Raw genomic sequence first — 26,782 nt, forward strand, 5'->3', positions numbered from 1 at the left:
CCCCCGATCCCTAGGACCATCTTTTGATCCTTAGGACCATCTTTTGGGTTGGTGTGCCATGCCACAAGTTTACTTTTTTCATTAAGTTATAAAGCAATCTTTCTCCTGACAACTCGGGGCCCATGTGGCAGGCAGGCAGGCACAGAAAATATCCCTTTCTTAAAGGGAACAGCATTTGTTGCTGTTTGTATTCAGCCCCAGAATTCCCATTTGTAAACAAATGATGTGTGAAAAGTTCTGCAGAAATTTTTGTTCTACAACTTGTCCTAGAAAAAGCAAAATATGACATTTCATATCCAAAGAAGCTGCTATCTATATGGAGTAAAATTTCAGGTTTCTTACCTTTTGGACTTTTTGCACAGAAGCATAATACTTTGACCACCAGTCGATAACATTTTCAGCGGATTCATCTGCAATTGTTCTCTTTTTTCTTTTGGTGGAACGTCGTGATGATTTTCTCAAGTCCTGGGAAGAAAAAGACTATGGGTGAAGATTCTTGCACTTCTGTCCCACGTCATTCAGTCTCCTATGCACTCACACATATCTTATGGAATCTTACTGTACGCACAAAGTAAGAATAAATCTGCTGCACTGTCGGCCACATGTGGAAACCAGGATCCACCTATGTGCATGTAAGAATCCTTTGCAGAGTGGAAAAGTGGATCTGTACCAGGGGTGAAATTCTAGCAGGAGCTTCTTTGCATATTAGGCCACACACCCCTGATGTAGCCAATCCTCCAAGAGCTTACAAGGCTCTTTTTTGTAAACCCTTGGAAGATTGGCTACATCAGGGGTGTGTGGTCTAATATGCAAAGGAGCTCCTGCTAGAATTCCACCCCGATCTGTACTATTTCTAAAAGAGATCCAGGCCCTCACTGAATTACTACCTTTTCATAGGGCTGGCAAAATGGAGCTATTCCACCAGGCCTTTGGTTGAGGCGTCCTATCCCATCGGCTGGCCCCTCAACACCTCTGCTGTGATATTATCTTTTTTTAAAAAAATTACTGTTCTAGACCTTCAGTATGTTTAATATGTGCCCAGCTGAGTTGCCATCTAAATAATCTATAATTATTTATAATTGTTTACAATCTATTGTATCGTTTTATACTGGTTTGATTTGAAATGTACGTTTTAAATTGTTATTTATAATGTTGTTATCCGCCCTGAGCCCGTTTTTGGGAAAGGGCGGAATATAAATTGCCTAAATAAATAAATAACTTCAGAAGGCTGCTAATGCGGTGGTGGCAACATTCTCCTGCATCTTAATATGGGTGCGAATACATATCCGCATCAAAATGCCACGCACAGACGGAGATGTGCATGATCCTTTTGTGCATATTGGTCAAGCCCTTTGAAATTCAAGACATTAATGCAGGATTTTGATGGTTGGACTTAATGGATTGTATCCTACAAACCACGAACGGCAGTATCTCTCAAATGTTTCAGGCAAATGTCTTCTCCTTCCCACCACCTTCACATTCATTCCTTTTTACAAGGGATGGGAGGGATTCAATCTGGGACCTTCCACGGGGATTTCTACTATAAAGAAAGGCTTTCAAAAGTCACAATGGGCTCCAGACAAAGATTCTTTCTAAGCTCCCATCCACCATCCACGCCTTGTCAAGGTTGCCACCAACAATGTGATTCACTCCTCTCATATTTAGAGTGAGCTTTGGTCACTTCAGAAAACAATATATGTCAAGTACCAGTTTCAGTGAGTGCTGATTTGGAAACTGTGTTAGAAACTGCTCATGAATGCATGTCATTAAATTATGTCCCTGGAATTCTAAAGAAAATGCAATCAATAGTTTTGAGCTGCGCATCTAACTTTTGCACAGTATTGGAAATCGAAAGAGATGTCAGAAATCAGTGAGTGGTTTGTGCTAAAATCAGAGAGGTTTAAGGACTAAATTTAACAGTGCTTCAAAGAAATGAGAACTTTCATAAGATAGTGTAAGTAGTGTAGTATAATTATTCGTATTCAGTTGAAATTTGATGAATTTTGGAAATGCATTCTTTAAATATCTGTTCTTTCCAGGATTCATTTTCTAGCAGGAACATCTTTGCATATTAGGTCACACACCCCGATGTAGCCAATCCTCCAAGAGCTAACAGTAGGTCCTGTAATGAGCCCTGTAAACTCTTGGAAGATTGGCTACATCAAGGGTGTGTGGCCTAATACATAAAGGAGCTCCTTCTACAAAATGAGCCCTGGTTCTTTCTTTCTTTCTTTCTTTCTTTCTTTCTTTCTTTCTTTCTTTCTTTCTTTCTTTCTTTCTTTCTTTCTTTCTTTCTTTCTTTCTTTCTTTCTTTCTCTCTTTCTCTCTTTCTTTCTTTCTTATAAAATTGTAAAATTTGGTGACTTAGTTGCAAGGTATCCCTGGACTGTCAATACATGTGGGCTTCATCTATTGCATCACCACACATATCTCTTTCTTTTTGAAAAGGAGATCTATGCTGGGCACTGCCTTTAAGGTATAATATGGATAACTGCACTGGAAGCACTGAGCAATGGAGAACGCAAAGATCACACAGATACGTACTTTTTGCTTCCCATCCTTAGTAGGTTCAGGGATAGAAGGAGACACAGATTTTGGAGAAGGTGCTGGCGCAGATGGCATTGATGGAGCAGGTGGAGCTACTGGCTCGGACTCAGGTACAGCTAGCACCGGGGCACTATGTTCCACATCAATGTAGATGTGGTCTGTTGGAATCTCTGCAGCCTGAGCTGGCGGAGGGGCTTGCACTAGAGCATGAAACCAGGAACAAAAAGCATTAAGTCAGACAGATAACATGTTTGGTATGCTTGTCTGGAGTCAACATTGACAGTTTTAGGGCATATATACAGGACTGGTTGAAACAGCCCATGGAACTGTGGGAATTGTAGTTCAGAGGGAGGATTTCCAACAGAACAGAGCGGTACTCTCCTCAAACTACATTACCCAAGATTTAATGTTGGAAGGATGTGAGTATTAACATAGTACAGAGTCGATATACATTATGTCAGAGATATGCTCATAAAGTACTGCCTTATTCTGAAACTATTTTGGAAGTGATTAAAAGTAAGGAAGGAATAGGATGCAAAAGCAATTTACTCTTCCAGATAGCTGTTCTACATCTTGTCAGAATAGGGTTGCCAGGCTCTCTCATCACTCCGGTGAGGGGATTTGGAGGGCATTCTGGGGGTGGGCAGGGATGTCACATGACATCACACAATGCACTGACACAACGCTGAGGGCAGTGCTCTGGTTTTTGAGCCAAACTCTATGGTAAATTCACCCTCAATCCATAGAGTTTTCCTGACATGATGATGCCACTTCCTCCATGATGTCATCATGAGGCTGGACTTCCCCCACCAACTAGCTGGTCTGCTGCAGAAAGAAGCCCCTGAAACTGGGGAATCCCCCACTTGGACCTGAGGATTGGCAACCCTAATTGTAACTCCAGCCCCTATATGGAGAGTGGCAGCCCTAAGAAACAGATATACGCGAACTGTCTGTATGGAAGTCAAAACAGTGCTGGTTACTCTAATCCAGTACCAACTCTCTCCAAGGTCTTTCCCAGCTTTGTCACCTTCCATCTGGAGATACTAGGATTGAACACACATGCAAGATTATGTGCTTGACCACTTAGTCATGGCACTTTATACAAAGAGCACCATTTGACTGAAAGTCAGCCACTGGTCAGCTTAGACCACCACTATCCTGCTTCGGCAGGGAGAGTGGGATATAAATCTAATAAATCAAATCAGATCAGATCAAACAACAAACACTATATTGCCAGAGTCTCAAGAAGAGAGAAATTTTTCAGTCCTCCATCATGTTCAAGTGGAGAAAGCAATGATCCAACTTGAGACTTCCTGTACGCAAGCCAAGTGTTGTAGTGTACTGAGGGATCCAAGAGTGCCATCAAAGAAGAGGCAACAGCAGCGTCTACAATAGAACTATAGGAGATACCTCCATAAACAACCACTTCAGTTGTATTCAGTGCTAGAGGAAGTCCTGCCATTCAGGCTAATGTGAGCCAGTGTACTATAGTGGTTTAGAGTGCTGGACTAGGGTCTGGGAGAACCTCAAATCCCTATTCTAACAGAAGCATGCTGAGTGACCTTGGACCAGTCGCACACTCTTATTGAGAAGAGAACTGTGTAAGCCACTTTGGGTCCTTGTTGGGGAGAATGAAGTCAATAAGTAAATAAATTGCCAGGGTCTCCATTAGACGTGTGACCCACCTGCAATATGGAAAGGAAAAGGAAAGGTCCCCTGTGCAAACACCAGTTGTTTCCGACTCTGGGGTGACGTCGCATCACGACGTTTTCACGGCAGACTTTTTACAGGGTGTTTTGCCATTGCCTTCCCCAGTCATCTACACTCCCCCCCCCAGCAAGCTGGGTACTTACTTTACCGACCTCGGAAGGATGGAAGGCTGAGTCAACCTTGAGCCGGTTACCTGAATCCAGTTTCCACTGGAATCGAACTCAGGTCGTGAGCAGAGAGTTCAGACCGCAGTACTGCAGCTTTACCACTCTGCGCCATGGGGCTGCTTAACCTGCAATACAGCCGTCCCTAAAAACCCATCCAGTCATTTCCTGTATGAGCTGAATCCTTGTACAAAACTAAGACTCTTGGATGCAAGTTCCTTGGGAAGTCAGGGCTTCTTACCTGAGCCAGCATCTACAAGGTTAACATCCTTTGCAGGTGGAGCAAGCAGCTCCTTAGGCTTATACAGAAACTGTTTCAGGCAGTTGATGGTATGCGTTCCCACCAGAGTGCTACGGCCAAAGGCCCTCCAGTCCACAACACAGATGCTGAGCGGTGGGTGCAACAATTCGTTTTCAGGCAGTTCCTAACAGCGGAGACAACACAAAGACTGCAATAAGCTTTGTCTTCTCATGTGACAGTGGCCAGCCTTTATTAAAGGGGCCTGTTTAGAACCTGGCACTAATCTGAGATGTACAGATTCAACCCAGCTACAAATGCACACAAAATCATCTCACTTGGGAAATTTCTCACATTTTGTATTAGCCAGTAGAGGATCAGACCAGAATGTGGGAGACTCAAATCCCCGCTCTGCCATGGTAGTTTTCAGGGTGACTTTGGGCCAATCACCTAACCTGTCTCCCAGGGTTGTTGTTGTGAGGTAAAATTGAGGAATCCTCTTTGGAGGAAAAAAAACAGGGTATAAATGTCTAAATAAATTTTAAAAACTGGGGATATTTTTTAACTACCCTTGAGATTCTTAGAGATGTTTTGCCTCAGGAGGATCCTCCAAATCCACAATGTTTTCTCTATGCAAAATTTGGTGAAAATCAGGCGATGCACAAAACCCCTTTGGGAAACTATCATCAATCCCACTGAACTTCCTTCTGAGTTTCTGCGGCTGAGACTCGGCATGTGTGTGTGCCTGCAGCTAGAAGTCATGGCGACCTCCAGTGACTGATCCCTACTGGGGGCCTGGAGGATATTTAGAGAGGTGGCTGAATAAAGCCTGCCCGTGTCCTCCTGACTTGGTATTCCAAGGAAGTCTCCCATTCAAGTACTAACCAGATTCAACCCTGCTTAGCTTCCATGATCTGATATATATATATATATATATATATACACACACACACACACACATACATACATACATCTCAGATTCAGCAAAAGCTCACAGGAGCACAGCTCCTGAACCTTTCTGAGGGTTCACCCTCCCCACCTACCTTGTCCATTGAATAGTTGGTGCAGCTGCATAACAATCCCTGGATTAGGAGAGCAGGCAGCCAGTCAGCCACCAGGGGCTTTGTCACGCCCCCAGCAGCCCTCATTAACCCCTGGAGAAGCCCACATCACTCTTTCTCCGCTTCTTATGTGATTCTGGGCAGCAGGTGGCTTGCTGGCCTTTTGACGGGGGGCGGGGCAGCCCAGGAGAGCCCCAGGTGAGTGAGGCCTCCTTGGGCGGGCTGGATCTCTAGCCAGCCCAAACAGGCCTCGCTCACCTGGGACTCTCCTTTCTTGCATTGGGTTGCTTTTGGCTGGGGGGGGGAGTGGCATATGCTAATGAGTTGTGCTAATTAGCTCCACCACCTATTTTTCTACAAAACAACCCCTGTATATATATGTGTGTGTATATATATATATAATTATTCTTCTACAAGACAGCCCATCCAGGAGGTTAGTCAAGCCCATAACTTTTATTCTCTGCAAAACAACAACCTCTACTAGGTCTGCCAGCTCTGGAGATTTTGGGGGGTGGAGCCTGGCGATTTTGGGGGAGGGGGGCAGGATTTGGTGAGGGGAGAAATCTCAACAGGATATAATGTCATTGATTTCCCCTTTCAAAGCAGCCATTTTCTCCAGGTGAACACTTCTCTGTAACCTGGAGGTCAGCTGTAATTCAAGAAGACCTCCAGTCACCATCTGGATGCCGGCCACCCTAACCTCTAATTTCATTCTTTCATTCATTCAGTGAAAAAAAGAGAAAAGTGTAGTAGAGCACATACCACTTCAAACCAGTCTGCCTGGATGTGAAAATTTGGATTGTTTTTGTAGCTCTGAATGACGCAGGATTTCACTCCTTTGGCTGCGCATTCGATGAGAACTTGCGGACGATCCACAGAAAGCAGCTGCACCTTCTTCAGCTCACGAAGACCCCAGAACAGAACCTATGGTGGGAATTATAATGGTAGTAGTGATACTTCACAGTTATAAGTGTGCAAAAACTTTTGCAATTATGGGCTAATTCACACGTTATCAAGTCCACCTGTCCCTCACTGTGGACTTCGGGCAAACGTGTTCTGCAAAGGATGACCTGTGATTGGGATCACAGACTGCATGGAAAAAGAGCTCCAGTTTTCCCTCTGTGCCATTTTTTCAAACTGAAAATGACTTGCCCGTTGGGAAAATTTAGATGTACTCAGGGCTTTTTGTAGCAGGAACTCCTTCACATATTAGGTCACACACACCCCGATGTAGCCAATCCTCCAAGAGCTTAAAAAAGTAAAGATAGTCCCCTGTGGAAGCACCAGACGTTTCCGACTCTGGGGTGACGTTGCTTTCACGTTTTCATAGTAGACTTTTTTACGAGGTGGTTTGCCATTGCCTTCCCCAGTCATCTACACTTTCCCCCCAGCAAGCTGGGTACTCATTTTACTGACCTCGGAAGGATGGAAGGCTGAGTCAACCTCGAGCCAGCTATCTGAACCCAGCTTCTGCTGGAATTGAACTCAGGTCATGAGCAGAGGGCTCCGACTGCAGTACTGCTGCTTTACCACTCTGCGCCATGGGACTCTTATTGCAGGGCCCACTGTAAGCTCTTGGAGGATTGGCTACATCAGGGGTGTGTGGCCTAATATGCAAAGGAGTTCCTGCCACAAAAAAAGTCCTGGATGTACTGATGGCTACCAATAAGTTTCCCATTGAGTCACATAGCCCCTCCAGGGCTCTATCAGGTCAGAAAATGGGAGCGGGGGGGTTGGGGGGAGGGAGGAAATAAGACTGGAGCCTCTTCTCTGTGAACCCACTGAGCGAACTTGGGCCAGTACCTTTCTCTCACAGCCTAACTGACTTCACTGGATCATTGTAGGGATAATATGGAGAAAAGACTGGCCAAGGTAATGTATGCCACCCCAAGAGGAAAGGGATGACATGAAGGTGATAGACAGAAGCTACAGTGTGCAGTCTGTCTAGCTGATTTCCCATCCCTGCATTACAGCTTTCCAGTAATTTTTTATGAAGGATATCAATTAGTTCACAAGTCTCATATTTCCGACAGAGATGATACATTTTGCTCAGCCTAACTGGCAGTGGCAAATGTCACTTGTAGAGGATTATTGATATTAAAAAATTACAAACTGAAAGCAGCAGAGACTAACGAGCTGTTTTCAAAGATTCGCCCCCAGCAAGATTTCAGCCCTGCTGGATGAGAATCTGGTTTAGCATTTTAAAAATGACCTGTGTCAGGACACCTGGATGTGTTCTTGTGTGTTTATAAAGCAATTATTCTCAAGTGTTGTGACTTCCCTGAAATCTGCCAAAAATAGAGCATATGAAACCTGATAGGGCTAGAGCCTTGGCTTTTTTTGAGCTGGAACACACAGGAACGCAGATCCAGCTGGCTCGGTGTCAGGGGGTGTGGCCTAATATGCAAATGAGTTCCTGCTGGACTTTTTCTACAAGAAAAGCCCTGGATGGAGCTGGGCCAGAGAGACTTAAGCTCAAAGTCAGGCAGAGAAGAGGGAAGTCTCAGCCTGGCCTACCTTGCAGGATTGTTCTGAGGATATGTTCTAACCTTGTGCATAAAGTTTGCAGTGCCTTGAAGGAACATACGAAGATCCCTGCTGGATCAGACCAATGGTCCATCTAGTCCAGCATCCTGTCTCACACTGTGGCCAACCAGGAAGGGGGAAGTATAAGCGGGATACATAAACAGATATATTGTTCGCCAAAGTACCTTTGTGCTTCACATCTGGACAGAAAAGCTTAATGGGGCACAGACATTGGCACATTATCTTTGCTTACTCACCTCGACTCGGTATTTGCTTAGTACAGGTCTGATGCTGGCTGGGACTGGGTAGATCTGGCTGACATCTGCAGGATCCACAGGGGGGAGAGTTTCAGGTCCTGAGTCAGGAATCTATAAAATGAAACCATTTCAATTCCTGATCATTTAAGTTTAACAAAAGAAGGAGGGGTGCTTAGAAAGTCTTCAGCAATTCCAGCAAGTCTATCACTCCTGCATTGTGCTATACAAAGATGCACTAAACTAGCTAAGATCTAAATCATTTCTGCCAGAACAGTGGTGCTGAAGCTAGATCTAAAAGTGACTGGCCTGTGTAGAGGAGCTGGTGCAGAAAAAAATCAGCAAGAGATAGCCAATACCCAGGGGTGGAATTCTATCAGGAGCTACTTTGCATATTAGGCCACACACCCCTGATGCTGCCAATCCTCCAAGAGCTTACAAAAAAGGGCTTCGTAAACTCTTGGGGGATTGGCTACATCAAGGGTGTGTGGCCTAATATGCAAAGGAGCTCCTGCTAAAATTCCACCCCTGCCAATACCCATGAGGATAGTCGTAAGGAGAAGGAGGAGGAAGAGGAGATGGGATTTATATCCTGCCCTTCACTCAGAATTTCAGAGTGGCTTACAATCTCCTTCCCGTACCCCTCCCCACAACAGCCACCCTGTGAGGTAGGTGCAGCTGAAAGAGCTCTGAGAGAACTGCTCTTGAGAGAGCAGCTTTCAGGAACTGAGAATGACTCAAGTCACCCAGTGGGTGCATGTGGAGGAGTGGGGAATCAACTCACTTCTCCCAAATTAGAGTCCGCTGCTCTTAACCCATACATCAAACGGGCTCTTCAGTTGATGACTAACAGGGTGACTGAGAATTTCTAGGAGAAGTACTTTGCAGACTTTGGGGATCAGGGATAGTGTATATCTTTCTGCAAAATTGCACACAATATAAAAAGTTGAAAAATATGTAGGATGTAAAAATAGATACCACCACCAACACACACACACACACACAACCCTATTGCTACAGATGCCTAGTAATACTAGAGGACATGGTTTTTTGGTTGTTTGTAAAGTCCAGGATTGGCTGAGGAGAGAAGCAAAACTGTCTGATTGGTTGGATTGAAAAGGGAGTGGAAAATGGATAGTTGGGTGGATGGGCAAGGGGGAGGAACGGTCTGAACAAGACGGGAAGAAACAGGGGCCAATGCAGGGGAGATGAGATTTGCACTCCATTCTGAGTCCACAGCATATCCAAACACAGCCAAGGCAGGGCCATGTCAAAAAGAAGCAGTGCTTTGAGCTATCTGGTGGCTGTAGCATACCTACAGAGAGTGGTTAGGGGTTAGAGTGTTGGCCTAGGACTGGGAAAGGCCAGGTTCAAATCTCCAGTTTTCCATTTGAAGCTTAGCAGATGACCTGGAACCATTTATCCAGGCTTATGAGGCTAAAACGGAGGGGATAGAACCACATATGCTGTCCTGAGCTCCTTGAAGAAAGAGTGGGATAAACAATATATCTCTTTGAATCAAACACTGAGAGATGATGCAGACACTAGTAGGAACTCCTATGAATATTAGGTTACACCCCCCGATGTAGCCAATCCTCCTGGAGCTTACAATAGGCCCTGCACTAAGAGCCCTGTAAGCTCTTGGAGGGTTGGCTACATCAGGGGTGTGTGGCCTAATATGCAAAGGAGTTCCTGCTGCAAAAAAGCCCTGCTGATAACAGATACTGCAGCTGAACACACAAAGCTGCCTGTTACTTATCAGATCATTAGTTCGTCCAGGTCAGTATTGCCTGCTCAGACCGGCAGCAGCTTTCCCCAGGTCTCAGGCAGAGAGGTCTTTCACATACCCTACTTTCAGACCCTTTAACTGGAGGTGCTGGGGATTATCCCTGGGATCTTTTGCAAACCAAGTCGATGCTCTGCAACTGAGCCATGGCCCCTCTTCTGAATGTCTAGGATAGAAGAGGCCTGTCCGATGCAACTGTTGTTCCCTAGCATGAGACGGGGTCCAGGAAAAAGACAGCAGCAGCAGTGGAGTAGCCAGCCAGAGGCTGAAGTATATGCCAGTGTCCTATTAGTTGAAATGCAACATGACAAAGAACGGTCACAAGTGTTTTCAGGGCTCAGCAGCAAGCTTCTTTTGGATGTTCCTCTGTCTTCCCTAACAACAACTGCAACAGTTGAGTTAACCAGGTAGTGAAATGTAGCTAATCCTACCATAGAGTTTTGCCCAAAAACCAGTGTCCCCCGACATCCCTGACATGCCTATGTCACTTCCGGGTCACATAGCCACATCATGTTTATTTTCAGCATCCCTCCCTGCTCCTGGTAAGTTCACCCCCCACCTCTGCCAGAAGGTCTGAGGGACCTGGCAAGCCTAGGCAGAGCAGGTGGCAAGTGGGCTATAGACATCAAATGACCTTTGAGAAGGCCTATAGGCCAGAGTAACCTCCTATGGCTAACACAGGTTCTGCTTTTCTGGGTACATAAGAACATAAGAGAAGCCATCTTGGATCAGGCCAATGGCCCATTCAGTCCAACACTCTGTGTCACACAGTGGCCAAAAAAACCAAGTGCCATCTGGAGGTCCATCAGTGGGGCCAGGACACTAGAAGCCCTCCCACTGTTCCCCCACCCCGCAAGGACCAAGAATACAGAGAATCACTGCCCCAGACAGAGAGTTCCATCAATATGCTGTGGCTAATAGAGGTTTGAGTTCTGAGGCAACAGATGTACAAATTCATTATAAGGTTGAAGATAAAATAAGAAGGTGGCTACAGAATAATGATAAAATGCCTTCAGATTACAATAAAGACTGCCGGTCAGAGTAACTATATAATCACCACTCACACATGAAAGGGCATCTAAAGTGCTTTGCTGTTTTATTGCTTACGGCACGGGTGACCAGAGGTAGCTCTCCAGATGTTTTTTGCCTACAACTCCCATCAGCCCCAGCCATTGGCCATGCTGGCTGGAGCTGATGGGAGTTGTAGGCAAAAAACATCTAGAGAGCTACTGTTGGCCACCCCTGGCTTATGGGAAAGGTTAAGGAATTGAACGGCATCCTTGAGAGTCCTGTAGAGTTTGTATTTTTGTTTTTATCAAACGGGTACCATCTGGTTCTTTATTGAGTTATATAAGCCTAATGGGAGCTTTTCAAAGCATTCAGAGAAAGTGAGACTATTTTTCATACCTTTCTGGAGCACAGAACAGAATTGTCTAAAAATATCACAGCGCTGAGGCAATACGGAGAGTACGGATAATACAATATTTAAGTGGCAGTAGATCATATTATGCGCAGGACAACTATTGAGAAAAATCTCAATGTAGTTAGGAAGCTAAGGAGAGCAAAACTGCTTCTTAGGCTGCTGCCAAGACATAAATTAGATGCTAGTTAATTAGAAATAACTGGATTTTTTAAATAACATATAATCATGCGTCTTTATTACTTGCAATGGAATTGTGCCATCACAATTTGAGGATATGTACATAAAACCTGACATCCCAAATAATGTTTTAGATTTATTTAAAAATGTGAGCATACCCGGTGGGATTTACATTAGTGGGCTTCCTCGAGAGTAAGCAAGGCTGCTTGCCACTTTATCCACCAGGGGTAGAATTCTAGCAGAAGTTCCTTTGCATATTAGGCCACACATCCCTGATGAAGCCAATCCTCCAAGAGCTTATACGGCTCTTCTTTGTAAGCTCTTGGAGGACTGGCTGCATCAGGGGTGTGTGGCCTAATATGCAAAGGAGCTCCTGCTAGAATTCCACCCCTGCTTACTAATAACTCTATTGAATGGCATATATCAAGGATGGCAGCAAAATACTATGAGGAGCCAAAGGGGCAGCTTGCCTTTCCTTATCCCACTAAAATATCTCATTGCTGCTCGTTTTTTTTCTTAACTGAATGGACAAAGAAGCAATGCTCGGCTCACCTGCAGCAGCTCAAAGACAGCCAGGAGATCCCCTCCAGAAAGATTCCCACAGTAGACTGGGTGATAAGAAAGTTTTGGTGGTTCATATTTCCCATCAGCCAGTGTCACAACAGGGGAGGCCACGGTAGAGCCGATGTATTCTGATTTGCCCTAGAAGTTCAAAAAACAAAACAGCACATCATTTACCTTAATGGTCTTGCTGGACATCATCCCCAAACCATCCTGGTCACCAGAACTTCTAATACACAGAAAGTCTATACGGGGACATAGGGTTACAATGACATAGGGACATAGGATTACAGTTGACCTTCAACAAGGGCTATGAATCAGGGCTTTTTTTGTAGCAGGAACTCCTTTGCATATTAGGCCACACACCCCTAATGTAGCCAATCCTCCAAGAGCTTACAGGGCTCTTTTAGTACAGGGCCTACTGTAAGCTCCAGGAGGATTGGCTATATCAGGGGGGTATATGGCCTAATATACAAAGGAGTTCCTGCTACAAAAAAAGCCCTGGCTATGATGATGCAATCTTGGCATTAGAGAGTCATCAAGGGGTGGAGGAAGCAGGAAGCATGAACCTCCAGAGTTTGAGGAAAGACCCAGCAAGCAGGAACGCACAGAAACAGGGAATGGAGCCCTTAAAAGAGCCAGTTGTAACAGTCATCCACAGTAGAACAGGTAAAAGCCTATTCCGATCTGGAGCTTTTCCACATTCTCATTTTGTTCACTGCTAAATACCTGTTTCTTGTTCTGCAAATGTTTTGCTCCCTCTAGTGGCCGATTCAATACCAAACAGGTTTATTTCCGGTTTATCTCCCTGCAGTTTAAATCTGCGGGGAGGTAAACTGGGAATAAAGCAGTTTGTTTTTAATTTTGATCTTTGCATATTCACTTCTGCCCTGAAAAAGATGGCCCAGGCTAGCCTGATCTTTATATCTGTGAAGCTAAGCAGGGTCAGCCCTGGTTGGTATTTGGATGAGAGATTAAAAAGGAAGTAAGGGGGTTGCTACGCAGGGGCAAGCAATGGCAAACCACCTCCAGCTCGTGCTTTGAAAACCCTGAAGGGCTGCTATAAGTTGGCTAATGACTATATATTACAGCAGCACTGTTATTGTTTGTTAGCAGTAACTTAACATTTCTTAAAAGGAAAGGGAAGAATCTTACCACTGCATCGTCATCATATAGCTCTACAACAACCACTGGGGGGAATTCGGCAATTTCTTTTCCATCTCCATGAAGCAGAATGTTATTAAACAGCAGCATTTGGTTCCAGGTTGGAGACAGAGTCTGTTGAATGATCTATTAGGTGGAAAAGCAGGGCACTGAATGAAGCAACACAAATACCAGTAGAATATGCAGGACATTTGTACACTTTTCATGGACGCAGAGCCAAACTACACACAAGATCAGCAATCAGGATTCCTTCCACTTCTTTAAAGGAGCTGCCCAGATGCAAGGAGGGGTTATAGATCAGAGTTGTGTTGGAGAAAAGAGGAGTTAACGCGTTTCTGATTTTCACTGCCACCCTCCTAAGGGACTCGTCATTCTATAAAATTTATAGGTATAAAGTTTATAGGAACCCGTATACCTTTGGATTATTCCATCCATTGATTTCAGTGGAACCTAAGCTCTTGGAGGATTGGCTATATCAAGGATGTGTGGCCTAATATGCAAAGATGCTCCTGCTAGAATTCTACCCCTGTCAGGTAGTGAATAGCAGATCCACAGAGAGCCAGTTTGGTGTAGTGGTTAAGTGTGCAGACTCTTATCTGGGAGAACCAGGTTTGATTCCCCACTCCTCCACTTGCACCTGCTAGCATGGCCTTGGGTCAGCCATAGCTCTGGCAGAGGTTGTCCTTGAAAGGGCAGCTGCTGTGAGAGCCCTCTCCAGCCCCATCCACCTCACAGGGTGTCACCTCACAGGGTGTCTGTTGTGGGGGAGGAAGGTAAAGGAGATTGTGAGCCGCTCTGAGACTCTGAGATTCAGAGTGGAGGGCGGGATATAAATCCAATATCTTCTTCTTTTTATTATTTACTTCATTTTCACCCTGCCTTCCTTTTGAATGAGGGCCCCAAGTGGCTTTTATTCTCCTCTTCTCCATTGTATCCTCCCAACAGGTTTGTGACTGGCCAAAGGTCATCCAGCAAGCTTCTGTGGCAAAGTGGGAATTTGAACCTGGATCTCTCAGGTCTAAGTCCAAGAGACTCTAACCTTTACACTGCTCTGCTTTGCCAGAGTCTTTCTGGATTCTATTGTTTTATGCTAGGAAACTCAGAACAGCTAATTATTGGTTACTCCTGCCAAGAATAAAAGCAGTTCTATTTTTTTAAATGATATTGTGCATCTATTTCTTAAAAACATTTCTCTCAGGTATTGATGTTATAAATAATCCAGGATGTAATTGCAGAAAAGGGTGCCCTGCCACATCCACTATTTTTATGTCCTCAATCCACTCTGTGGAGCAACTGGATCCACTGTGAAAATTACATGTAGCCACCTAAGCAATGTGATTTTTTCTGCCAGGTAGCAGGGATGGAATTCTAGCAGGAGCTCCTTTGGATATTAGGCCACACACCCCTGATGTAGCCTTGTAAACTCTTGGAGGATTGGCTATATCAAGGATGTGTATGCAAAGGACCGCCTGCTAGAATTCTACCCCTGCCAGGTAGTGAATAGCAGATCCACAGAGATGTAAAAACAGCCTGGTGGCAGAGGTTGAAGCTACCTCTCTCTGTGCGCTGTGATCCTGAGCGGAGAAGGCTGCCGTGAATCCGGGAGGCACAAAATGCCGCTGTATGTCTGATGCAAAACTCCAATGAACATGAGTTAAGTTAGGCTGAGTAATCGTGACAGGCCCTAGGTCACCCAGTGAGCTTCCATGGCAGAGCAGGGATTTGAAATCAGTTGTCCCAGGTCCCAGTATGACACTAACCACCACGCTATACCAACTCTTAAGTATGAGAGCAGGAGTGAAGCACTGATAAACTGGATCATTGGGAATGGCTCAGTGGCAGAGCATCTGCTTGGCATGCAGAAGGTTCCAGGTTCAATCCCTGGCATCTCCTACTAAAAGGACCGAACAGTAGTGCTGGAGCGAGCATATCTGGACATTACGGCGACACTGCATCACTCTGATGGTGTATAGGTGTTATCTCCTTGAATAGGATGCCTCTCTTTGTCTTAACTTGGGAGCTGCCAGTTTGGTGTAGTGGTTATTGCACAGACTCTTAACTGGGAGAACCGGCTTTGATTCCCCACTCCTCCACATCCAACTACTGGAGTGACCTTGGGTCAGTCATAGTTCTCATAGGAGTTGTCCTTGAAAGAGCAGCTGCTGTGAGAGCCCTCTCAGCCCCACCCACTTCACAGGGTGTCTGTTGTGGGGGAAGGAGATAAAGGAGATTGTAAGCCGCTCTGAAACTCCGATTCAGAGAGAAGGGTGGGGTATAAATCTGCAATCTTCTTCTGCCTTCTGACCCCTTCTCTCTCTCTCTCTCTCCCTCCCTCCCTTTGTCCTCTCACTCCCAGCATATGGTCTTCCATGGAGGCGCATGTTGGAGAGACAATGCCCTCATACTCCCACGCACATGATGCCGGACAAGCTGGCCATTTGTGGCATGGAAAGTACTCTTTAGATGAGGCTCCTTTCTCTCCTTTGACTGCAACCTGAATGTGGCGGATCTACTTGAATAAAATGTAAATTCACCTTTTTTGCAATATACTTCTTGGAAGATATATTTACTGCACGCAGTATCACACTTCTATAACTAGGCAAAACTCAGCTAGACTAACCCGATATTCCAATAAATAGATGGTGTGAAATACCTCAACCTGAGACCTTGGAGGGCCACTGCCCACCAGTCAATACTGATCTTGACAGACCAATGTCTGATGCAGCTTTGTGTGTTCATGTGGATGCAATCCCTGGGTTTTGTTGTGCCTAATTCATATGTAGATATGTGGCATTACAGATGTGCTTACCTATACATGCTTGACATATGTGGGGAGATCATTTCTCTGACAAACAAGCAAGCAACCCCCGTCCTCCCCCCAAACCCCATTATTTGATTTCCATCCTTACCTTTGTGGTCTGGCAGTGGGAAACAAAAGTGACTTTGGCAAAGGGATCCGAAAGTCCACTGTTATCCGCTGCTATAAGCCCCCTGGCCTGATACATGTGCGCTCTCAGCTGGAACATATTCTTGTCTGCGGAAAAGCAGAGGTGAGAAGTCAGGGCTTTTTTTTGTATCAGGAATTCCAAGAGCTTACAGGGCTCTTTGCACAGGGCCTGCTGTAAACTCCAGGAGGATTGGCTACATCAGGGGTGTGTGGTCTAATATGCAAAGGAGTTCCTGCTACAAAAATAGCCCTGTGAGAAGTGTATTATCAGTGTGGGAGGTAACCCGAGTGGTCCATCCTGCCACAACACAAAGGAATCAGAGAGATGGCTGTCAAGTTCACTTTTAGTTCTGTGGTTCTGCAATGGATCAATTTGCGCAAAAATCGAAGGGAAGAGCCAGAATCATAATCCTACCCTAGCTTGCCACCTGGTGGTGCATAACACTTAAAAAAGCTAAGAACTTCAGGCTGCCAGACAATCTTTGGATCTCCTGGCTATACTACTCACAATGCCATATGATAATAAAGATTATTACTATTTTACTGCAGCTGATCTTAGGCATGCCTATTTAGCAATCGGGCCCACTGATTACTCCAAAGTACGTTAAGTTCTCTATTGGCAGGAGAGCATACCCCCATGACCAGTTCAACCCGGGGCAATCACAGGGAGAAAAAAAACCTCAGCCCGGATCGAACTGCGGCTGCTTCCAGCAAATGCTGAACAATTAAGTGCCCCATGCCTTGTGCTGGCCTAGTGTTGGTCAGCAGCGAAAGGAGGGGAGGAAAGAGGGAATGTTTCAGTGAGCTGGATGAGACCAGAACAACTCTTCCTGCCCTGTTTAGAGGCATCTGAATCTCAGGCTTCGCCAGAGGCACTAGGGGGCAGGCAGAATTGAGAACATCTGAGCCGAATAAGATCTGGGCAGAATGTCTCCCCTGCCACCTTCTTCAGGTGTTTGGTGCTTGCAGTTGACCAGATATTCAACTCCAAAGGCTAAGAGCTTCTTTGATCCACAGCTTGCAACCATCGACCTGTGAGCTGCTCTAGCAGCACCAACAGCAGCCCAAGATGACACCTTAACATGCCAGATGGACTCCCTTCTTTCAGTATATTAAGGCTTCCCTTTTGCTTACCATAGAGGCACAAGTCATGCATTCCTGTGACTTCCTCTCAAACCACTGTAGCAGTTCTTGGAAGTCTGGGATCATGTGGGTAGGGACAGGTTCTAAGGTCCTTCCAAACTAACCTAATCCTACCCTAGCCACCCAACACTTGGGTAAGAAAAATCACAGAACTGGCACATGAATGTACATATGAACACATGAAACTGCCTTATACTGAATCAGTCCCTTGGTCCATCAAAGTCAATGTGGTTTACTCAGACTGGCAGCGGCTCCCCAGGGTCTCAGGCTGAGGTCTTTCGTATCACCTACTGCCAGATCTTTTAATTGGAGATGCTGGGCTTTGAACCTGGGACCTTTTGCATGCCAAGAAGATGCTCTACCACTGAGCCACAACTCTTGCTCATCCTTGTATCTCTTGAACAAGCCCAGCAGGAACTCATTTGCATATAAGGCCACACCCCCTGGTGCCAAGCCTGCCAGAACTGCATTCCTGTGCGTTCCTGCTAAAAAAAAAAAAAAAAGCCCTGTATATAAACTTTTATTAGCTGCCTTTTTCCCTCATGGAACTCAAGGTGGCTTACAATATAAATATGAAGCACTGTGGGAAGAACCCCTGGGACAGTAGCTCCCATGGCCCTGAAATAATGCACAAAGGAGTCCTCACAGGTGTTCCCTCATTATAAGTTATGTGACTCAGATATATGGTTTACAACAACCCTTTGTTGAAGTGGCAGACTTAACCAGGCATTTGATTGAGGACAGCGATGGCTGGCACTCTCACATCCCGCCCTCTCCCTCCCTCTGTCTTACACCTTATTTATCCGAGGGGCAAGGGAGCACTGGAAAATTGTTCCCTCTTGGACACTATGTTGTTTCATTTTGGATTTATGTATTTCAATGTTGTTTTAATCATATATTATTGCAGGGCTTTTTTTGTAGAAAAAGCCCAGCAGGAACTCATTTGCATATTAGGCCATACCCCTGACATCACCATTGTTTCACACAGGGCTTTTTTGTAGACAAAGCCCAGCAGGAACTCATTTGCATATTAGGCCATACCCCTGACATCACCATTGTTTCACACAGGACTTTTTTGCAGACAAAAGCCCAGCTGGAACTCATTTGCATATTAGGCCATACCCCTGACATCACCATTGTTTCACACAGGGCTTTTTTTGTAGACAAAAGCCCAGCAGGAACTCATTTGCATATTAGGCCATACCCCTGACATCACCATTGTTTCACACAGGGCTTTTTTGTAGACAAAAGCCCAGCAGGAACTCATTTGCATATTAGGCCATACCCCTGACATCACCATTGTTTCACACAGGACTTTTTTGCAGACAAAAGCCCAGCAGGAACTCATTTGCATATTAGGCCACACACCCCTGACACCAAGCCGGCCGGAACTGTGTTATTGTATCTCCACTGATGTAAGCCACTCTAAGCCCTACCTGCAGGGAAAGGAGGCCTAGCAAATAAATAATAATAATTGAATAATAAAATAAATATAAAACTAGTATAGGTACCTTACTTGTAGCCTTACACCTAGATGAAAGTATGTCTTACTTTTGTAGATCAGACTGACAGGTGGAGGGGCGGCGTGGTGTCCTGCGCTTGCTGCAGGTGTTTCTGTTTCGTATCCGAGAGGTAAGTTGTCCAAAATAGCGTGGGCATATTTTGTGGAACCAAGCCACAGATAAACGTCAGCTTTCCCATGGACATTCCAGCCAGAGGGCCGTTTCCCTGGCAACTGAAGGAGCAAAAAATGTGAGACCGAAAAGATCAGAGAAGAATTAACATATTTGCATCCTTCCTCCAATGTGACTTTCAGGACAGATGTTCCATTTTTAAAGTCACAAAATCCTCTGGAATAAGTTAGGCTAAGGCTCAAATGACACCAGATGGTCCACTGTGGCTGGTTCCAGACTGACATTTTAAGCGGCACAGGGTCGGGACATGGGCGGACCAAAAAAGTGTGACCAAACGTGCACATCTGCCTTCCGTCCTGCTCCCACACTCATCCCATTCATAGGTGTCCCAGTCGCAGCTCAAAAAGCTACCACTTCCAAAGTGGTAGCAAATATTTGCTCCGCATGGCATCCACCCTACCAGGCGTGTGGACACTGGAGTGCATATGCAAGGCGCATTGGTGGTGTGAATCCGCCAGGCTGCACCAAGCCATTTCTGGCTTTAAAACAAAATGCATTGATTCCAAGCAAATAGACACATGGGTGCACACGTGCATGTCCAATAAATGAATAGGAAAAAAGAAACCCAAACCAAGCTACAGGGATAGTGCAGGACAGCTGTCAGAATGCGCCAAAGTGTTTCCCATGCAGGATTCTGGAGGTTTGTGGGGGAGCTTGTTGATGGGCTTCCACCACTCCATTTTGAGCCGACTTGGTTTGGGTTGCCTCCCATGCACCCCAAGCTGCCAGTCTGGAACCAGCCTGTGTGATGTTTGCTCTTGACAGATTCTTTCCTTAGTGCAAAGCAACCTGGGGAAGGTGCTTCCTCAATTCCCTTCTTGTTCTTTGTCTTCTCAAAACTGACCTTCCCAAGTTGCTTTGCTGTCATGGGGTGGAAGGAAAATACATTCAGTCTGAGACTTGAGCAGGACCACTTAGTGAGTTCTACAGCTAATCAGGGATTTCAGCCCTGACCTGAATGGCCCATGCTAGCACAGTCTTGTCAGATCATGGAAGCTCAGCAGGGTCAGATCTGGTTAGAACTTGGATGGGAGACTACCAAGGAAGCCCAGGGTTGCTATGCAAAGCAGGCAATGGCAACCCACTTGTGTTAGTCTCTTGCCTTATAAACCCTACGAGGTCACCTTAAGTGAGCTGCAGCTTGACAGCAGAACAAACAAAGCGATTTTAAACCATTTACTCCCATTCTGAGCCCAAAATCATGTAGTGAGCTTTGTAACTATGTGGATCGAGATGGGTAGCTGTGTTAGTCTGGCTGCAGCATTAGAAAAGAGCAAGAGTCCACTAGCACTTTAAAGACTAACACGATTTGTGGGAGGGCATGAGCTTTTGTGAGTCACTGCTCAGAGAAGTGAGCAGTCACTCATGAAAATTCAAACCGAGCCACAAATTTTGTTAGTCTGTTAAGATGCTACTGAACTCCTGCTCATTTCTAAAGACTAACATGATTTGACTAATGTGATTTTACTAAAGACTAACACCTTAAAGACTAACACAATTTGTGGCAGGGTAGGAGCTTTTGTGAGTCACTGCTCACTTCTTCAGCGAAGTGAGCAGTGACTCACGAAAGTTCGTACTGTGCCACCTATCGTGTTAGTCTTTAAGATGCTACTGGACTCTTGCTCTTTTCTATGACTATGTGGCAAACTGAGCTCTAACTACTGCACCATATTTGGTCATCTTTTAAATTTAAACAGTCGAACCTCACCACACCCTCTACCTGGGCATTTGACTGGGATTTAAAAATAGCTTGACAGGAACTTTTCCTTATTTTGTTAATGCTCTCTGGAAATGGGATACAGGAACAAATCTCCTACTGATTTAAAGCAGAATTCTAAGAGGTGTCATTTTTTCTTTTATCTTTTGCATGAATTTCGCTGCACCTATCAGTTTTAAATGAACTTGGATAAAAGTGCTGAGCAGCGCAAACTTATGACAAGGTTTTCCGACTTACTTTCAAGAAATGGGTTTTAATCTTCCCGCAGTGGTTGCCTCTCTGGTCATTCACAGGGGAATACAGCACATCCCTGGCTGGGATTCTTGCATATGCAACTCTTTTGTTGTTGCTGAGCATCCAAATGAACACATCGGGCACAGTATGCTGAGGCTTCAGAAAGAAAGACATGTGCTTTGAGCATTACAGCTGGCTTTTCTTAGCAACAAGGGTTTTTTTTTTTTTTTTTTTTAAATCTGAATGAATGAGAGCTCAGTGGTTTTGCTGGAATGCCACAAGGGAGAAAAACCCAGCAAAGTAGGTAGCGGAAATTTATCCAGTCTTCATTTGGGTCATCCGTAGATAGAGCTTGAATGTATTCGGATTAGGAAGATTAAGAACACAAGGCTGCCGATGTAAAATGACAGCCCTGTGTCCAGCGGTCATGTTGTAGAAAAATAGGTGGCAGAGCTCATTAGCATAATTCATTAGCATATGCTGCCCCCCCCAGCCAAAAGCAACCCGACGCAAGAAAGGAGAGCCCCAGGCGAGCAAGGCCTGCTTGGAATGGCTAGTGATCTAGTCAACCCAAGCAGGCTTTGCTCGCCTGGGGCTCTCCTGGGCTGCCCCCACCCCAGTTGAAAGGCCAGCAAGCCACCTGCTGCCCAAAATCACATAAGAAGTGGAGAAAGGGTGGCATGGGCTTCTCCAGGGGTTAATGAGGGCTGCTCAGGGCAAGGCAAAGCCCCTGGTGACTGGCTGGCTCCCCGCTCTCCTAATCCAGGGATTGTTATGCAGCTGCACCTACTATTCAATGGAAAAGGTAGGTGGGGAGGAAGAGGGGGGAAAGTCAGAAAGGATCAGGATCTGCACTCCTGTGAGCTCCTGCTGAATCTGAGGCTTGCCTGTGTCTGCTTCCTCTCTCCATACCATGCAGTCATGGAAATAAATGCATGTCTTGTCCTGTCCCCTGGCCCATATCATTTGCTGTCTGGGGAAGGGGGCAGCACACACGATGACACCATCTTATGCGTTTCTGTTAGCTGCACAAAAGGAGAGGAACTGGATATGAGGCTGTCATTTTTATCGGCAGCCTTGCATTTTTTGTCATGTCCAGTTCCACTTTCAGCATAAACAATTGTTGCAAGTCATGAAGCGCTCCAACAGTTTGCACAGAATCCCTGAGTATTCCATGCAGGTAAACGGCATTGTGGGCTATTGTGGACACTCATATACAAGTTTATCTCTCATCACCAACAGAAAACAAACAAAAACACAGTGTTGGCTCTGGGTCAGTTCTGCGAAACCAGTTTTGATGGTTTCAGAAACTGTGCTGACATTTCTACTTACCAGAACCTACAATCATCATCTGAAGCCTTGCTTTGGGTGCCTCCACCTTTTGAGATTAAGCAGGTGATGACCCAGGAGGTCTTCTCGGTCATGGCACCAAAACTCTGGAATTCTTTCCATCAAAACTCTGAAATTCTCTCCAAAGAGAGACACACCTGTCCCCTTCTATTGCCATCTTCCATTTCAGCTGGTCTTCCTTCCTGGGCCTGCTCAAAACCTCCTTCCTGATCTATATTTTGTTATTCTTATGTTTTTGTATGTATTTTTAAAGCCTGGTTTTAACTGTTTTAATGATGTGGGGGGTATTGCAATTGTTGTTTTTTTTAAAGATATTTTATTCTGTTTGCTATCAATCAGTTAACTGCCTTGGTGGCCCTGATTAGGGCAGAAAGGCAGGGTATAAGTTATGAAAACAATAATAAAAAAATAGTTACCTCATCAACTAAAAAGCGAATCTTCTCAATAAAACCCTCTGTCTCGCGCATCATTTCATCAAGCAGAATCTTCTTCTTTTGCTGCTGAATGATTGCTTTAGCATCCTTGGCCATCGCTTCCTACAGTGACCAAGAGACAATAAATAAACATCAACAAGATGTCTTTCAAGGAAGTGGTCTGCTATGACCAGGTTTTCTCATTAACCCTTGAGAAACATATGAGGACCCACAGAGAGTTTCAGACCACAACTGGACAATCACAGTTGTGGAACAGAACAAATTTGCATGTGTCTGAAAGTAAATGGATGGAACATCCATTGTTTCATAGTTCCAATGTGCTCTGATACAGGGGTGACCAAACTTCCTTAACATAACAGCCACACAGAATAAATGTCAGATTTTGAGAGCCACAAAATAGGAAGGAAGGAAGGAAGGAAGGAAGGAAGGAAGGAAGGAAGGAAGGAAGGAAGGAAGGAAGGAAGGAAGGAAGGAAGGAAGGAAGGAAGGCAAATAGACGGGGAAAGAAGTAGGGAGAGAGAGGTGAAAAGAAAGCAACTTTAACTTTAATGCATTCTCCAAGCTGCTAGCTGGCTTGTCTTGGAGAACTGATTTAAAGAGACAAATGCCATCTCTAAGCCATCGAACAGGGCAGTGGGGGCTTTGAGAGCCACACAGTATGTGTAAAAGAGCCACAAGTGGCTCTTGAGCCACAGTTTGGCCATCCCTGCTCTGATATTTAAAATCTTGAAGTGCCAACAGGACAAGAGTGACACTGTGCGTGGGATCATTATTCTCTGGGAAAGCTTGCAGGCCAGTTCACAGTAGGAAATTTTGAAATGACCCCCTTCGGAGAATGTCAGAATGCCACAAAGTGTGTCTATTGCATTAAATTTCTGCAGATAGAATGTTCTGTAATGTCCCTGTATATTATAAAGTCTCCAGCAGTTACATCACACAATCAGTCTGCTAGATGAAGCGCCTTCATAACACATCTCAGACAGGCTCAAAGAAATATCTTTCACATACCAGTTCTTGCTTGCATAATGTAAGCCTCTTTTTGTCCAAAGCTGTCCGATTCATCAGTTTGGGCTTCTTTTCAGCATTAGCAATGAAGGCCCTGAGATGAAAATACAGAAGCAATTTGGGGGGTCAGGAAGAGATGCTATCTTCACAACAATGGATAATAATTCTTCTGCAATGAGTACATCTACATAGCACAGTGAATGTGCCAAAAAAAAATCCCCTAAGTGCTTGCATCCATAATATATAAAAAAATGGAGGTGTCTCTGACAGTTGCAAAGAAATGCAATTTGTATGATAATGGTTCGATAGAAAGTTAATTAGTTCAGGAAAATTCGTGGTGGTTTCGCATTTTATGCGTGATAGAGATTTAAGCTGTTGAAGGCCTCTGCATATACATTGACCTTGTACATTTCTTCCATTTAAATTTGTGTCGCTGATTATTTTATATTTGTGTCACTGATTATTTCCACTGCATATTATGTTCGTCTGACAATTCCAGCAGCCTAGCAGGAAAACTAACAAATGACAGCAATACAAGCAACGGAGATGAAACTGAAATGATTTCACGGTGGGAAGCTGGTGATGCCCAAAGCTGCGGAACCTCTCACAGTGCCAAAAGGAAACCAAATTAAGCAAGCTGCAGTTTTAACTATTTCCATTCTGGTGTGAGGGTCGTCAGCTCTGGATTACGAAATTCCTGGAGATTGAGGGTGGGGGGCTTTGGGGAAGGGAATAGGCTTGCCAATTCCCAGTTGGGGCAGGAAATCTCCTGGTTTAGAGGCCCTCGGCCCATTTAAGGTTATCAGAAAATGGGGGGAGGGCTCAATGTCTACTGAGCACTCCATTATACTCTATGGAGACCAGTCCCTATAGGGTATAATGGAGAATTGATCCATGGGTATCTGGGGGTGGGGGGGCTATTTTTTGAGGTAGAGGCATCACCTTTTCAGCATAGCATCTGGAGCCTCTCTTCAAGTGCCCTCCCCAGTTTCAAAAAGATTGGACTAGGGGGTCCAATTCTACAGGCCCCCAAAGGAGGTGCCCCTATCTTCCATTATTTACAATGGAAGGCAGGCATTTGAAAGGCATGTGGTCCCTTTAAGTGTAATGGCCAGAACTCCCTTCAGAGTTCAATCATGCTTGTCACAACCTAGTTCCTGGCTTCACCCCCAAAGTCCCCAAATATTCCTTGAGTCGGACCTAGCAACCCTAGAGGGGAAGGACCTCAGTGGGATGTAATGCCATAGAGTTTGCCCTCCAGAGCAGCCATTTTCTCCAGAGGAACTGATCTCTGTTGTGTGGAGATCAGCTGCAGTTCCAGGAGATCTCCAGCAACCAGCTGGAGGTTGGCAACCCTATAGCCCATGTATAAAATTCCAGCATACTGTGATAGCATACTGTGTGTCATGAGCCCTGACGAGGAGGAGCTGGAAGTGTTAACAGACCTGGAAGAGCTGCCAGCCAGTTCCTCAGCTGAACAAACAGCAGCTGGCCCATCAATCACTCTCCAGGCACCAGTGTCAGCTGTTGACAATCAATCTCCTCCAAGCTCTCCTCCTCCCATCTCAAGAGTTAGATGCAGGCTCCGGAAAGAACTTTCAGAGTGAAGACATGAGGCACGCTGATGCTTCAGATCTCTCAGCCCTGATTCCTAGCAGAGTCACTGTCACCCAGGGAGCAGGCTGATTGAGACTTCCATATAGCTCCTACTTAGGACCTGGTAACCTTGTAGAAGCAACAAGTCTATTCTCTGGCTTGCATCCACGCTCCTTTCTGATCGTGACCTGCTTGATTTCCTTGGCACCCTGACCTTTTGGCTTTTGGACATTGACTTCTGATTCCGGTTTGTGATTCTGCATTGGTGGCTTGGCTCCTGCTTGACTTCCTGGACTCTGACCTTGGACTGGCTTTGGACTCCTGCCTGCCTGCCTGCACCCTGAGAACGTGACACTGTGAAGTAAGGCGACTGCTGAGGCCCACTGCTTTAATCCCCAAACACACACACACACACTCACTTATTTGCATGCGTTCTACCATCCTCCCAGCTACCCTCATTGCACAGGGTGTCTGGGGAAAGGGCTGCATGCAGTGATGAGCATAGGCAGCGGGAGAGCTCATATAAGGAGGCAGGTGGAAGGTTTGCAAGTGGGGGAGAAGAAGGAGGGTGTGGGGGTAGGAGAAGGGAGGGGGGCCCTGGCAACTCTCTGCCTGCCCCCCCCCTCGAAACCTGGCTGTGGCCCTGCATAAAATCCACCACCTGCTTATGGAGAGAGTCAGTTTGGTGTAGTGGTTAAGTGCGTGGACTCTTATCTGCGGGAACGGTGTTTGATTCCCCACTCCTCCACTTGCACCTGATGGAATGGCCTTGGGTCAGCCATAGCTCTCGTAGGAGTTGTCCTTGAAAGAGTAGCTGCTGTGAGAGCTCTCTCAGCCCCACCCACCTCACAGAGTGTCTGTTGTGGGGGAAGGAGATAAAGGAGATTGTAAGCCACTCTGAGACTCTGATTCAGAGAGATGGGCAGGGTATAAATCTGCAGTCTCCTTCTTCTTCTATGTAGTACAGGGGTCCCCAATCTTTTTGAGTTTGTGGGCACTTTTAGAATTCTGACACAGTATGGTGTAGGGTTGCCAGGTCTGGCTCAGGAAA

General features: G+C 45.4%; 1 protein-coding gene across 1 annotated transcript in view; it reads right to left on the bottom strand.

Annotated features, from left to right (window-relative positions):
- The window catches only part of FER1L6 (fer-1 like family member 6), a 152,581-nt gene that overhangs the window by 34,600 nt on the left and 91,199 nt on the right, over window positions 1–26,782 (bottom strand). The window contains exons 16-27 of the mRNA XM_060243113.1: window positions 24,139–24,229; window positions 23,113–23,232; window positions 21,350–21,502; window positions 19,253–19,436; window positions 16,521–16,645; window positions 13,603–13,737; window positions 12,439–12,588; window positions 8,504–8,614; window positions 6,483–6,644; window positions 4,663–4,846; window positions 2,545–2,747; window positions 343–465 (exon numbers count right to left, since the gene is read on the bottom strand). Coding sequence (XP_060099096.1) covers window positions 343–465; window positions 2,545–2,747; window positions 4,663–4,846; window positions 6,483–6,644; window positions 8,504–8,614; window positions 12,439–12,588; window positions 13,603–13,737; window positions 16,521–16,645; window positions 19,253–19,436; window positions 21,350–21,502; window positions 23,113–23,232; window positions 24,139–24,229 — 1,741 coding nt within the window. The remainder of the gene's footprint in view (window positions 1–342; window positions 466–2,544; window positions 2,748–4,662; window positions 4,847–6,482; window positions 6,645–8,503; window positions 8,615–12,438; window positions 12,589–13,602; window positions 13,738–16,520; window positions 16,646–19,252; window positions 19,437–21,349; window positions 21,503–23,112; window positions 23,233–24,138; window positions 24,230–26,782) is intronic.

Source organism: Heteronotia binoei, chromosome 7, assembly GCF_032191835.1.
Source record: "Heteronotia binoei isolate CCM8104 ecotype False Entrance Well chromosome 7, APGP_CSIRO_Hbin_v1, whole genome shotgun sequence".
NCBI lineage: Eukaryota > Metazoa > Chordata > Lepidosauria > Squamata > Gekkonidae > Heteronotia > Heteronotia binoei.